Here is a 15,915-nt window from a genome sequence, read left to right as displayed (position 1 = left end):
ACGAGAGCCTGTTGCCATTGTACATCGCACAGTAAGCTATAGAATAGATAGTCAAGTCGAAAATCATCATAATTTGTCTATTTCTATGTTCTTTTGTTTTACGCGGGAAATAAACTCAGGGCTTCTTTTCCGAAGCCAGTCTGTCAGGTTATACTGACCACATGGCGCTCTCGGAACAGTTTTAGGCCCTATTGTTCTTTTGTCGTGTGGATAAAAAGAGAACAAAGATATCAAATGACGTCATGGCGTTCCCTCTGGTATAATCGTAGGCGTGTACCGATAATGTTCATCTGACTGGAAAAAACAGAAAAGAAAAGAAAAAGGCCAGGGTACCCATGGACGTGCCGACTTGTTTCTTTTGCGGGCAAATGATCAAAAGTGACCGGGGTTGTCAACGTTGACTAATCCAATCCATCCATCAATCAAGGGGTATTTACTAGCACACACCGTTTGAAACAAACGCCTTCCGTCGACTCTTCCTGTTGTAAAGCAGGCCTCGACTCATGAACAGTGCTAGTGGTGGTGAGATTCGGAAACCACTCGTAGCCGGTATTGGTGCTGGTAGTAGATGCGCTGTTGTAAAAACTACTCAGTAGTAGTGTTGTGAAAAATCACTTGCGGTGCTCGTGGTACTTCGATCGGCTTTACAATGGGAAAAGAGAACCATGCCTCGAGGGAGGTTTTGCCAGACAATCTGGAAGGAGTAGAAAATTCAAATGCTACCTCTGGAAAGTATGGTGAGTTTTTGCTCAGTTTTAGACTTCTATCTATATACTGTTATAGTTTTAGTCTTTCGTGCCGTAGAGATCATACGGATGCGTGAAAGTGGTGTCTGCCGGGAGCGCTGGCGTGTGCAGTAGCTAGGAAGGCCTTGATTCCACGTACCGTTTCACCAGGTGCTACGCACACACACCCAAACACAACACATACCCACACACACGCTAGACTGCACTGAAGTCACCTAAGGTAAAAATATAAACAAAACAAAAACGTTTTGTTTCTAATGCTGTAGTTGTCATTTCAACAACACCGACAAAAACAGAAAACAGAATAAAAACCCCCGAAATGGTCTTGATCAAAGGAAAAGAGTTGGAATAACGAAATGCTGCCAGATATACAGAATGTAGTGTCTTGATCCTAATTGAATCTCATTAACTATTTCAGCAATCAAATAGTGACAACTAGATGTTTACAGGTCTATATTTCATATTTTTATCTCGTTTTTACGAATAATTCTATACCTCATTACTTGATTTGAATACTGCTTCCCATCTACTAGTAACTGTAGTTGTTAATTTCAATTCTTAAGACAGAGGTATTTTATGCATCCTCCAATCCAGCAAAATAAACAAAGTTGACAGAGAGAGAGAGAGAGAGAGAGAGAAAGAGATAGAGAGGAAATGATTAGAAATACTGCACATATTACTTTACTAGTGTGGGGTTAAAATCAGGGACTAACCTTTTTAGCCCCTCCCACCCCCTCCTCCCAAAAAAGGGGGAAAATGTATTTAATACAAACAACAAGTTATGATAGGAAGATTTATAGGGTGTCGTATTGCTCTTCGTAATGTTTTTTAATCCTTATTCTTTATCACCAGAACAGTTTTATACTGCTCTTTATAAATCTAGGTAGTATATAGGTATTAGGCCAAGTGAAAGAAATTATGTTCTCGTCCTAATTAACTTTTTGAAAAAACAAACAAACAAACAAACTGAGGAAGATGAGGACACTTTTTTTCTTTTTTTTTTAGCCATTTGAGTGGTATAATTTCCAGTCATTTTGAAGTATGGTATTTAGTAATACAGTTCTAGTGTGTGCATGTGAGAGGGTCAATGGCTGGAAATAGTGAAATCAGTTGAAATTTCATCTATCAATTTTTTTTTTAAAACAAACTTTTGATGCAGCAGAAGAAAAAAAAGATGCCTACAGGGATAAGTTTTTAAATGAGTACTATACTTTCGGTACTATTTTTTTTCTTTTAACTTGGCCTTAGTTATCAAAATGGACAGTTACTACACTGTAGCATAGGAATTACGAGGCATACAAAAATTATAGAAGAGAAAGCAAGAAGGGATTTTGAAAGCATTCAGACTTGGCAGCAACTATCAAAGTTGTATTTAAAGATATACTTAATCTGTAGGCAGCTGGTTTTAAAACATGATGGGTACAGTCCTTGTGAAATGCTACAAACTGGCTAAAAATTGGTGAAATGTGAGAGATGTTATCTACAATGTAGCTGGGCGAAATTCAGCCTACTGCACTACACATCCATACTGTAAACTGCAATATGCTGTAAATGAATGGGAGGGTACAGTACATTGTAGGCCTACCAGGGAGGTGGGAAGAGACACCACCTCACTAATAGTACCCTAACTATACATTGCCCTGTTGCTGTACAGAAGTTGTGACAAGGCCGTGCTGTGCATGCTGTCTGGTATCAAGCTATTTGAATTGTACCTCAATGAATGACTACTATACCAACCTTCATTCTTCCTGCAAACCAAACAGTAGGGCCTATACAGTAGTTCAAGCTTCGATGATCTTGGTATGCATGTGTAAAGAGTGTACTCTAAAATCCCTTGTGATTCAACCTGTGTTGTGCCGCCGTTGATTTCATTCCACTGAAATAATGAACTTTTTTTTTTCCAGGGACCAATCATTCAACTATACTGTACTCTGATAGTCTTTTGAGATGCTAAAAGGGAACATATACAAACACAGTATTTTAAGGAAAGGAAGGGAACAAATACAAACACATTGTATTGAGGAAGGGAAAAATTTGTTATTTGCTGTCTTGTTTACAGTAGACTGTGAGTAATCAAAATGGACGGAAGAAGAAAAAATAGTCAACTTTAGGAAAGTTTGCAAACAATATATACAATGCATACATGCATGCATGGAATAATCCATCAATTAGGCTTTGTATCGCATTTTATGTTAGCAAGCAGCCTCTGAATTAAAGGAGAATTTTCACTTAATAAATGTTAGTCTGCAAAGAAAGATGTTATGAACACAATTCAGTGAATATTTGATTAACATTAGATAAAGAATAGGGAAGACGGTATGGAATTGTGGACCTTTGATAACTTTTTCAATTCAGTTGTCAATCAGTTGGTACACAAGTTACACTAGTGAGCTGATGATATCACCTCACAGTTTCCTTGTAATCCATACAAACAACTGATAAAACTTCAATTTTTCTGCTTATGTTATAAGCCATATGAGACCCGCTACAACAAAAGGATCTGAAAGTCGGGGGAGGACAATTTTCTGAAAATGGCATGACATTATTCCCTTACTCTTCTGCTATAATTTCATACATAGCACAACTCATAAAATTACTCGGTTGCGGAGATATCGATGATTTTATGAGCACATGTCAGGTGGTTAAGGAAATCAGAGTTTCGAGAAAAACACCTTCAAAGTTTTCCTTCCAACGCTATCATGATCAAGAGGAGGCGAGACAGTTTTCAACACTTGACAATAGAAGGCATGCTCCTAGCGACCTCCAAGATGTTCATTCAATTAAGCTTAGCGCCAGCAGTCTACACACGACCAATCAGTAATCATAACGTCACGTACTGACCAATACGATCACTCCCTCGTTGCTAGGGGCGGAGTCTAGCTGTGGCGCCGAATCCAAATCTTTGGACATGTTTCTGTTACGTTGAAAGTCGGAAAAATCATGGCCCAGAAAAACGCTGATTTCTTGCCTTTCCTTTGATCATTTGTAGCTAAGAAATTTCAGCAGATGATAAAGCAAAACATTAAATTACAAAATTATGCTAAAAACAGAAATCCGATTGTTTTGACCAATTTTGATGATGTGTCTTCAAACTCAATTTTCTCGGCTCAGCCGTCAGCGACTTTAGGATCCTTTTGTGGTAGCGGGTCACATATTGTCATTCCTACATGTATAAATGAAGAGTTTGTTCGCAAAAACCGATAAGTCCATTTTTAAAGATTTTGAAGTACGGTCTCTGTCATAAAGTACAAAATAATACCTTTTTTTTGTATTGGTCATTACATATTAAACGTACATTTTTGAAGTTATGGTCAAAAGAAGCAAAAATTTTCTTATTATTCCCTTTATTTTTCTTGACCTTTAATCGCAAATATCTCCATTTGGCAAATATGGACTTATCGATTTTGCGAACAAATTCTTCAAATGTAGCTGATTAACTTTAAAAGATTATTGATCTGTCAGATATTAGGATTTGAGACTCAGGCATGGACATTTGCATTTGAATGAAAACACTGGGAATTTCAATATTTTGCATAATATGCTATATGGTAAATTGTGAAGAGATGACATCATTGACTTGCTGATCTGCATGCTACTGTGTATGTATGACTGCTCAAGTACTTTTTGTGAAAATTTAAATCATGGTAGGCCTACAGCTTGTGCAATGTATGTAGACAATATTTTATCTCACAATTTGTAGGTTTGCACTCCAACCCTGCCATAGTCCGTTTGAAGGGGGGGGGGGAGGGGTGGCTATAGCTATTGTCAGTAAGTTGCTATCTAATCAAAGACTGTACAGTTTAATTAGTGCAGAATTGCATGGCAAACATGTTTGTGATAAGACAAGCAAACTACTCTATTTACAACAGCTTGACTTGATTGCTTGGGCAATCTACAAACTTGAGACAGACAATATGCAAAAGCCACCTCACAATGTGCAAAGTACATTGGACACATATGAATGGTCATCTGAAAGTGATTGCAGATGTTCTAGAACTTCCTTGAAATTGTAAGGATTCACAAGAGATGAAAAGACCAAATGTCTACAAGGCTATAATGGAGAAGTCTAAAGTTTGAATTTTGTGTATTAATCTGAACATGGATTGTACACGTATTTGAATCTACTAGAGAATTATTTTAGAATGTACATTTTGTTACTGTTTTCGAAAAGGTCTTTATACACAAAAGATGTATCAAATTGTAAACATGAAAAAAGTGTGGTACATGTGGATCTATATATGGCCTGTAGATCTCTTCACAGGCTCAGAGTTTACATCTTTCCAGGAGAATGTGTTTGAATGATAAAACTGTTCGTACAAATATTATACAGTGTATTAAGCATGGTTTATACATCTATCAAGATAATCATACCATTTGACATGTGTACCTTGAGTGGTCAAATACACTACACGGAGAGCTCTGTGCAATCATCTTCATTGTCATATATTCCTTTCATTTAACCTTGATCTGATTATGGTGGAAAAAGGAAATTATTTGTACAATCAAGGCTCAAAATCTGTTTTACAAATGTCATTTACAATCCTAATGACAAGACAATTATGTACAAATTATATGTGAGTACAAATCTAATTGTATGTACATTGTAGGACACTGCACTTGTAAGTGCTGCAAAAGTATTATTCTTTATTAAAGCCAAGAGGTTAACATTCAAGAGTGAAAACAAGAGATTATTAAGCAGAGGGGTGAAGATAATGAGTTTCCTTCAATTTGTCTGCATGCCCTCTGTACAAATGAAAATTGTAACTTGAAGATTGCAGCTGTTGATTTAGATGTGTACATTCTTTAATAGCAAACATGTCAGAAAATAAGGAACCAGCAGGAATGAAACCTGTCACCTACTGCTTTCCGGGCAGCGACACTACCACCAGGCTATACCTGGTTATAACACCGGCAGTGACACAATGAACTTGGAACAAGTACCCAAGCTCCGAAATTCTGACATTATTATGAAGGTGGACAAAGCATACATTGTGTTAAATGAAAGCAAAAGATTATTAAGCAGAGAGAAGATATGAGTTATGAGTTTTCCTCAATTTGTCTGCCCTCTGTACAAATGACATTTGTAAGATTGCAACTGCTGATTTACATTTTTAACAAACATGTTGGAAAAAAAAAGAACCAGCATGAATTGAACCTATCATCTCATCGCTTTTTGAGGGTGTTTACCCTAGTTGAGTTTTACTGGCAGGTGTAGCATTATCTATTCTACCAATGGCTGCAGATTGGTTTCGAAGTGATGAACTGAGAGTAAGAGTATAAAAGGCGTGTCTGGTTGGGCAAACTCTTTTTTTATCATGAGTCATCCATGAAGTACTGCTTGTGCACACAAGGAATGACAATCATATGCCATGCTGTGCTAGACTCTTTTCTAGTCAACATCTATGTCCCTGATGACAGTCAGTGGCCCTCAGGAGCATACATTGTACCAGTATACAGTATTTCTGTAGATTATTATTCCAGAGTGTCTTCGGTGTTTGCAGCATCCGGGCGATACAGATCATATTTGTCAGGGCGTTTTCCTTCCCTGTTTACCTTCAGGCACAATTAAGTTGCCTTACAGTTGTATATCAGCTGTCACTGGTCATGTGACAAATTGTACGTACCCCATTGTTGTAAGGACAGTAAGTTTTATCCTACTTGGAATGGACCTACAAGATTACTGTAGGCAGGGCTCGACACTAACGGTGGCCCGGTGGCCCGGGGCCACCAAAAATGAAAGTCGGGCCACCAAATTTTAAAAAAGAGCAAATTTGGTGGCCTGCTTCGGGCCACCAAATTGATGATTTTGGTGGCCCGATTGAGCCAACAACAAAAAAAAAGTTAGTGTGGAGCCCTGCTGCAGGTATTAGTACCTAAATAAAAATCTTTTTTTTTTTTTTTTTTTTTTTACTGCAGTGTTGTTGAATCTTCTCAGAGAAAAAAAAAATGCAACATCAAACTTTTTTTTTTTTTTTTTTGGGGGGGGGGGGGAGGAGTTTGAACACTATAGTTGTCTCTGTGCATGCTTTACATGTTTCTTGGTAAATTTTTGAGCCAAATACAAAGTTCTGTACAAGAATCAGAATGACGAAATTAAGAAATAATGTGTGATCATCAATGAAAACTTTTTCAGAAGTTTTGGGGGTTAGACTCATTTTCAGGGAAACTAATGCGAGCTGTGAAGTTCTTTTTTTCTTCTCTCAATTGTCTGTGTTTGATCTATTTGAGTCAACAAAGCAGTGCAAACATTTCCAGGACATCCTGAATTGTTGAATGGTTATTGCATGATACGTTAAAGGCTATAATCAGCATTATGAGGTTATGGTGGTGATGATTGCAAACTGCATGACCTGATATTTGTTTTTTTTTTCAATGAAATGAACCTTCACATCTTGCAAAACTTTAGAATGACAATTTGATTATAATTATAATCTGCTTTGGTCTTTGAACATCACCATTATTAAAGTAATGGTTTGTTTTAATATACACCTTACAGGATAAAATCTATTTTTTTTTTTTTTTTGGTGGGGGGGGGGGGGAGCACATGACCTCACAGAATCAACAAACTGCTTTTAATACTTTTACAGAGAGCAGTAGCAACTTCTGCCCTGAAAACCAAACAACCCATTACAAAAAAAAAAAATAATCTAACAAAACAATGATACATGCATGTGATTTTTTATACATCTACATGTAAAATATACAGAACCCTTTGTATACTGTTTATTTACAGTAAACAACTACATTGTACATTGTATTATGCAGGAGGAAGGATTTGACCCCCCCAAAAGTAGAAGTTTTATTCAAAGAATTCTAGTAGATGGGGCGTGAAAGTGTTGAACACTGAGGTACACTTCTGATAATGTCATATCATGCAAAAAGATATCATCTCAATTGTGTATAGAGTATTTGAATAATGTGAAAACACTATTAAATGCTATCTTTGGACTTTAAACTGATAATGTATTTATAAATTTGGGTCAGAATTTACAATGGCAGTGTACATTTGATACCAGCATTTATGTAAATTATATTGTAATTCATTGTGTACACTAAACTGAGGTCCAATTTTGAATGCACATCATGGTAATTGATACAAAATAAGTAAGTTACAGTATATGGCACTGGTAATGAATTCAAGACAACATTATACATTCAAAATACTGTATGTATTGATGTGATCCAGCTTTATGGATTCTGGGCCAAAAATACTGAATTACATACAGTATGTACAGTGTTTGTACGTTCAGACATTATAGTTTGTTGAAATTACTGCCAAATGTTTGTTTTTAGGGTTGGTGAGTGCTAAAGGTTGGGCTGATGCACTTGGGCAGTCCATAAAATTCTGCCATAATCTGTCAATCAGTAATGAGTTTTATAGGAATGAATTTTAGACAATGATATGGGGAAAACCCGCCCTCAAAATTGCAGTTTGGAATTGGTGCTTTTTTTCCGGTAAGGTTTAGATGAGAAATACATGTATGACTGATACATTATGTACAATTGTACATTCCAACTGTGAACCATAGAAAATACATGTAGATCTGATGCAATGCAATACCAGGGGCAACGTACAATTGTAAATGAATGAATGAAATTTGTGACCAGTGGTGTGGTACACACAATCACTCTGCCTGCAGTGTCCAGCTATTAAAGGAAAGTAAAACCCAAAGGGCAATGTGGATTGAATGAAAGCACTTTTATACCTTGAAGGCATTATTTACCATTTGCAAATGAAACAGAAACCCAGCTTTAGTGCTTCAAAAGATCGAGTTCTAAATTGTGAGTTAGGGATAGAACAACCAATTGAATCAGTATAATTAATGTTAAGTACCTGTACGTAGTTAAATATACAAAATGTGAATAAAAGTTATGATTAAACAGTTTCTAGACTACAGTTTGTAAACCATCTACAGTTATGGTTTATTGGAAAAAATAGTGATATCTCCTTATATTTTAGGCTTTATTGCAAGATTTTTACATGGTAGGGTGCTTTGTGATACACGTGAGCTACACATATTCATCAAATGTGATATCTAGAACTTTTTTGAAATCACTGCTCCCAATGGTAAACAGTACCTTTAATGAAAGAGCACTTTGTACTTCTGTCAGAAAGCAGGAGGAATGATATTACCCTTAACATATGTGTGAGTACAAGTCGACGGAACGTGCAATTTTCATGAAAAATGAATTTTTGTGGAATTCTTCTTTTATTTTCTTTATAGTGTTGTCCACACATGATGTCATAAACTCTAGTAGTCTCCTCTGATATCCAGTCATTTTATCACCAAAACTTTAAAAATTAATAACATTTGCATCGATGGTCCGATTTTCCTCAAACTTTCACTGATGTGTTCTACAGCCTCGTACTAATATGTGGCTGTTTCACTCAATCCGCACTGCTCTTTGGGTTTTGGTTTCCTTTAAAGTAAGATTACTGTGAAATTCTCTCTCTGTTTTCATGGTACCTACAACTGTACAATGTCAGTTACAATCTGTTTAGTAGACTCTTTCAAAAGCCATTTAAAGTTTAATTGCATGAGATGATCAAAGCACACAGAGGGTTAAGTTGCTTGACAATTACATGAAAACTTGCTGAAAAGACCAAAAAACAAACAAACAAACAAACAAACAAACAAACCCACACAACAAAACAAGACAAAAAAGCAAATAAACAAACAAACAAACAAACAAACAAAAAACAAATAAGGAAGCCATACTTGAAGAATGATTCATTGAAACTTTGCCAGTACTGTCAAACCAGAAATCTTTGTGTGCATTTTCCAAGATTCTGTACATGATGGCCTGTGGTTCTCAGGATGGTACAGCAATATTACTCTCATTTGGACAACTTTCTAAATTATGTAAATTAGCTCATTACATGTTTATTTTTGTCTATTATCAGTTATAATGTTTATTTGAAAGCGATGTGCTTTACCAAGGCATTGGTGTGTCACAGAAATAGTTCTGACATCCTTTTGTTGACCTTTGACATCTTTCAAATTATGTAGTTGGTGTACATACAATTTTACATGTACAATGTATGTTCTATATGAAAACAATGAAATAGTAAAGCATAAAACTATAGAAAAGTGGATGGGCAATTTAAGGAGTAATAACATGGGCTGTTTCAGCCAGTTCAGTTACTAATGGGTTAATTTTGCAAATTTCACAAAAGCCAAGATTTGCAAAATCAAAATTGTATTCGAAAGTTTCTATCTACACTATAATGCATTGGTCATCAGGAGCAGTTCACAAATACTTCATGCCACAAATATTTCTTTCTTTACCGTACGGCCTTTTTTGAAAACTGGCAGAAAAAACCCCAAATCAGGAAGCCATATCATGAAATCCATTGAATCTTTGCCAGTAGGCCTACACTTGTATAAGGCCCATTGTTTGTGTGCTCTCAGTGGTTTGTTGTCTCGAGCCACTCATGGCGCAACACCACCCTGAAGGTTATCAAATTGGTCACATGTAGTTTTGTTTACGTCCTACATAACCTCAGTGTGAAACCCATTGTGAGGACTACTAGTTTCACATGGGACAGGGCTTGGATACTACTGAGCACTTACCAAAAAATAACGATTAAAAGGGCAAGTGGATTCCTGCTGGGTCTTCACTCAGTGTAAATACTGGAGGAAAAAAAAAATCTGTTTAAGTTTCAGTTATCATTTGCATGTGCCTTCAAAACCAAACGATTCCAGGTATATTTCACAAGGCAGGATGGATTCAAGGTTAAAAATTAAATAGATCTTATTCTTGTTTAGAGGGCCATGCTATATACACATTTCTATGGTGTACTGAGTGTTAGTTTGGATGTAAATTTTGTGGAGTAAAACTGCATGACTTTGACAGTTGGCTAACTGCCATTGATTTGTAGTAATCAGGCCTCGTGAGAATTTCCTGTGACAAGATTTTGATTTGCAGGTCACCCATCTGGAATATACATTCACTTCCTGCGGTGCTTTCAATAAAAATATACCAACATATTGAAAAATCATTTAATAAATGGAGTATTAAAGTATACAACAGAGCGGCAGAAGTTTAATGAAATTTGAATAGTACGAGTAGAATATTAAGAGAGTTATGAAATTTGAATTTAATAGAAAGATGGTGATATTTGTTGCAGTCAGGGATGTGAGGCAGAACTAGAGATAAGACCATGTCAAAACTTTTGCTGACACATCTTGGCTAGCACTCTTAAAGTCTGTAAGTCAATTTGCTTTATGGATGTGAATTGTGGAAGAAATTGAACGCATCCTTCGTTGTAAATTGTTCTAGAATTTCAATGAGGTGGCAGTGAAGACCTTATATGTCAGACTGCTGAATTATAGACAAAAAAGAAGAAGAAGAAAGGATGATGTTTAAACAATCTAAAGGAATAACTAATGACATTATTGAACCATCTTTAATCATGAATTGCCTATCAGTTTATAGCACTGTGTAACAAAAGCATTAAACTTCAAAGTCATGCCATAACTTTGTTTTCATTTTGTATAATTTTAGTAAAATTTTTACTCCTATGTCAGTTTTACTTCACTTGCCAAAATAAACGGAGCTCAATTTTTCCTTCACTTTTGAGGTCTTATTATCTTAGTGAAATGATCAACACAATTACCAACTCTGAGCTGGTTATTATAAAGTAACATAAATTCTTATCTCTATATCTTCTCTTGGAATCACATACTCTTGTACCTCTTCATCTTTCTCTCTGCCATTAAATATTGTTTCCCCCAAAAGTGAATACAGTATATCCTGGAGTCAAGCTGAGTCAAATCCATAATTCTGTGGGGCCATTCACACAGACAGATAAACATTGCCATTTTGGAAAACTAGAAAACTTGTGAAAGTTGCACAGGAACTGTGCCAAAGTCACCAGAAAACAGTGGGCCCAGTAGAAAAATGCACACTGAAAATAAATGCATTTTTTTTAACCATCTCAACATGTTGTAAAGCAAGAAATATTTACAGCGCAACATTTTCACAAATTGGAACCAGCAGCCTGTTTCGGGATGTGAAATTTTTTGTGAATTGCCACTGATGTCCAATGCATGTACAATGTAGTGTGGACAAAAACTTTTGTGTGCATTTCAATTTCACATGCATTTCATTTACACGCACATTTTAATTTCACAAATCTTGTGTCTCTTGAAATTTACGAAATCAAATTGCAGCAAACCCGTCCGGTTTTACAGATGTTTTGCCGTTGTGGTTTAGGGTCAAAATCCTCACTCTTGATTTGTGTGTGTTTGTGTAGTGATGAGTGCTCAATTTCAAGGTTACTTCCTCATGGCCACATACAATTGTACAAACTAATCAGCTGGCTACAATGTCGCTTGGCTTTTTTTTTCCACATATTGTGCGCATGTGTATACACGTATTTGTACATTGTGGGTACCAAGGCCTACTGTGTTTGCCTACAGGCATGTTGTGGTGGGAAAAAGCTGATGGTTTTTATCACATTCAATAATACTACAATTTTTAGTCAATTGAATCAGAAAAAGTCAAACACCCACTATTAACATGACGACATCGTCTTGCATTACAGTGGCTCAAGTTCAGAAGTTGTCAAACTTTTTTGACTTGAAGCTGCATGATGATATTCAAATGCTTGGGACAAATACAAACAAACAAACAAACAAACAAACAAACAAACAAACAAACAAACAAACAAATAAACAAACCCCAGCATATAAAAGTTTTAAGATGTATGCTCTCCTTTATGAAGGGATGCACATGTTGAAGAAATATCACTTTTGAAAAGGTTTAAAGGACAAGCTCACCCAAACTTTTGACGATTCATTCAAAAGTTATGAATGTTATGAAGGTCAAATGCTAAAAATTTTGCTATTTCCCCCATATCTATGCAATACCTGAAGGTATTTTCTTCAAACGTAGTGTAGACATGTACTACTGCGTAAAGATTCTCCAGAGAGAGTTTCATGTCATAAGGTCAGAGGTCAAAATGTCAAAGGTCAGGTGAAAATGTTGCAATTTCACTTTTCTTGCAAATGGTTCAATGTATCTTCATGGAACTTGGTGCATACGTATGTACTGGCTGGCAGGGATTATCTAGGGAATTTAGGGGTCATGGATCTATAGTCTGGGGGTCAAAGGTCAAGGTCAACTCCTCAGAATGTCACTACACGATGTATTTCCCTCATATACTAGTATGCAATGCTTGCAGGATTATTTTTAAGACTTAATACGTATTTCCTAATGGAGATTCTCTGGGAAATTTCCTACCAGAAGGTCAAAGGTTAAGGGTCAAAGGTCAGGCTAAAATGCAATTTTATACTGTAATTACACTTTTTCTTCATACCTTAAAAATTACTCAATGCATAAACTTATAAAAGGGTCAACAGTCAAGTAAAAATCCTCAATTCCCCTTCCCCAAGTACATACACACAACATACCTTTACTCTTAGACTATAGCAAACCTACTAGTTGTAATTCAAGGAAAGTGAACATTTAAGACATCTGTGAGAAACCTGTCATTTCAATATTTTGCCAGTTATGTGAAACTGTCATCACACATTGTGAAGACATTGTACTGTAGACCTATTAGGAGAACCATGCACTATGGCAGAGGCATACCAGTCGCCATAGCGACATTTCTCGTTATATTTGTAGCAAAATTAACCCCTTGAGGACGAGTCCCAAGAACACCAAGCAGGTGTCTATTGGGAAATGCGTGTAATAGCAAAATCAGTTCGTCCCCAATGAGTAAAAGAACACTTGACTTTGTACCTCTTTGAGAAAGCAGAGGAACAATATTACCCTTGATATTATGTCAGTAGAAAGTCAAAGGTATGTGTACTTTTCATTTTAAATAAATTCAGTTTTGATGAATTTTCCTTGCATTTTCTTTAAATTACTGTCCTGCAGTGGTGTCAAAAACTGTTCTAGTCTTGACATCCAGCGATAGCAGCACTCAAATTTTAAGAATGCATTTCTTTTTGAACGAAATGTCCAATTGTCCTCAAAGTTCACTGATATTTTCTACTAATATTGCTGCATTCACAGAATCCACACATTCATTGTATGTTGGATGAACTTGTCCTTTAAAATGTTATTCTTTGTGTACACTTGTTTATAGTCAGTGGCGGGTCCAAGGGGTGGGGTGGGGGGTGGGAAGCGCACCAGGTGTGCACCCCCCCCCCCCATTTACTTTTGGTTAAAACAAAAGATATATTATAAAAAGAACAAAATGGGGGGGGGGGGGTTGCGTGTGCCCCCTTTAATTTTGCAAAGGCGCCTCCCCTTTTTGGAATTCCTGGACCCACCCCTGATAGTTCCTATCATTATAATGATTCCATGAGAATATTCAAAAACAGCAGAATGTCCAAATTGTGCAGTGTGTTTGCAGAATCACATTGTTCTGACAATTTCATATGGAACCTGACAAATATGCCTCTCCATTAATGACCTCATTAAACCGCACTGCTATTCAGCATGCACACAATTGATTATGAGTAATGATGATTAATAAATGATAGCAGTAAACAGTTTTCAAAGGCATCTGTTGTTACGTTATGATCAGTCCATTGTGATTAAAAACAAATTCTGTGTACACAAAAATGACGGCATTAGAATAAATGATGTTGATATCTGCTAATTATGCCATTGAAAAAACAGGACAATGGAAAGAAATAACAGTATGAAAAGCAAAACAATAGTATTTAAAGCAAAATTAGCAAAGTTTTCCATGAGGGTGTTGGTTAGTTTACTTCAGTGCAGAATGCCAATTAAATGATCATTGCCAATTAAATAAACATTGCATTGAATTGAATTCATTATTTGTTTTCATATTTTACAACATATCACAATACATAGCACTAGACCCCCCATAAAAAAGAACAAAAATATTGTCATCAAAATACAATTCAAAACAGTGAAATTTATTACATTATTTACATAGATGCTGTGTTGCATGAATAGATAAATAACACAAAGCTCATACACTTAAATGAATGACGTCCATAACAAAGAAAACTGTGAGTGAAATATGATGAAACCAACCAACAGCAGGGCTTCTCATAGTGGATTTTTGTTTGTGGTTTCCCATCGTCTTGGCAACCTAATCTGACATTAGTGATCTATAATTTGATGGAATACAGTTTTTTGGACTTACTTCCTGGTTCCTCCAGCGCAAAATACAGTTTAGTCATTTCCAGGCAAGACGGATGTTTGCATGAGACATATCTGACCTCCATAGCTCTGTTGTGACCTCCAACAAACCCAATTTTTATCTCAGTATTAAATCAGAAGTATTGTTCACGTTCTGACTGCAGACATTGGGATGCATCCATGAAGGCTGTGTGTACAGGCTGTGTGTGTTTGCTCCGCTATTATGTTCATGTGTATGTATCATCTGTTCTAAATATACAGGTGTATTTCTCCCTCAAAACACAGGGTACCTCGGTATTGGGATTATCTTGAGCATAAGACTTAAGATGCACAAACTACAGGTTATGTACTTCATACAATGTGTACATAATTGTGGGTGAAGATTTGATTTGATTCGATTTGATTTGATTTATCGATCCTTTGCATGTGACATATAGTATTGTAAAAGCGGAAGTTTTACTGGTGTTGAAATTTGTGGGTATTAAAGCATTTTTGCGTGCTATACATGTATGTTCCGGGAGTTGATGTCTGGATTCTGCGGAATTAAAAAACACAAAACTCTTTTTATATACCTGGCCGGGCGCGAAAAATAAGTCGGGTGAAAATATCTACTTTTACAGTACGGTAACTAAAATTTAATTGATGTTTAAAGAAAAATGAGCCCCTTTTATCACATGATATCTATGAAAAGAATTTCACTCAAATGTACTATCTTCCTTGTGCTTTTGTTTAATTTAAATCTGATACTCATGCATTTCAAAAGTCGAGTGTAGAATGTGAGTGGTTTCACACTGATAGTGATTGCCAGTATTTTTTTTCCCCTCAGAAGCAAACTTATTTCAGTGTGCAACTGTTGTCACTTTCTCTGTAAAAGTAACATTATTGCATGACATAAATTTAATTGAATTAAGGCTCAATTTCTAGTCACCAACATCACAATTCAAGGCCCAGGAACTTGAACTCCCAGCCGTTTTACCAAACAACAAAAACCATGAAAGCAAGATGTTCTGGTCTCACTGGTTCTTGTTTTCTGCAA

At 36.2% G+C, this 15,915-nt stretch overlaps 1 protein-coding gene across 2 annotated transcripts in view; it reads left to right on the top strand.

Moving 5' to 3' along the window:
- The first annotated feature begins 283 nt into the window (after nt 1-283).
- The window catches only part of LOC139721740 (choline transporter-like protein 2), a 60,392-nt gene continuing 44,760 nt past the window's right edge, over nt 284-15,915 (top strand). For both annotated transcript variants that reach the window (XM_071633061.1, XM_071633062.1), the window contains exon 1: nt 284-737. In XM_071633061.1, the coding sequence (XP_071489162.1) occupies nt 650-737 (88 nt within the window). In that variant the 5' untranslated portion in view covers nt 284-649. The remainder of the gene's footprint in view (nt 738-15,915) is intronic.

This window comes from Diadema antillarum, unplaced genomic scaffold, assembly GCF_040938485.1.
Source record: "Diadema antillarum isolate AM-2024a unplaced genomic scaffold, OU_Dant_1.0 scf00000148, whole genome shotgun sequence".
NCBI classification, from domain to species: domain Eukaryota; kingdom Metazoa; phylum Echinodermata; class Echinoidea; order Diadematoida; family Diadematidae; genus Diadema; species Diadema antillarum.
Note: the sequence above shows the minus strand (reverse complement) of the source record. Positions and strands in the feature narration are given on the sequence as shown.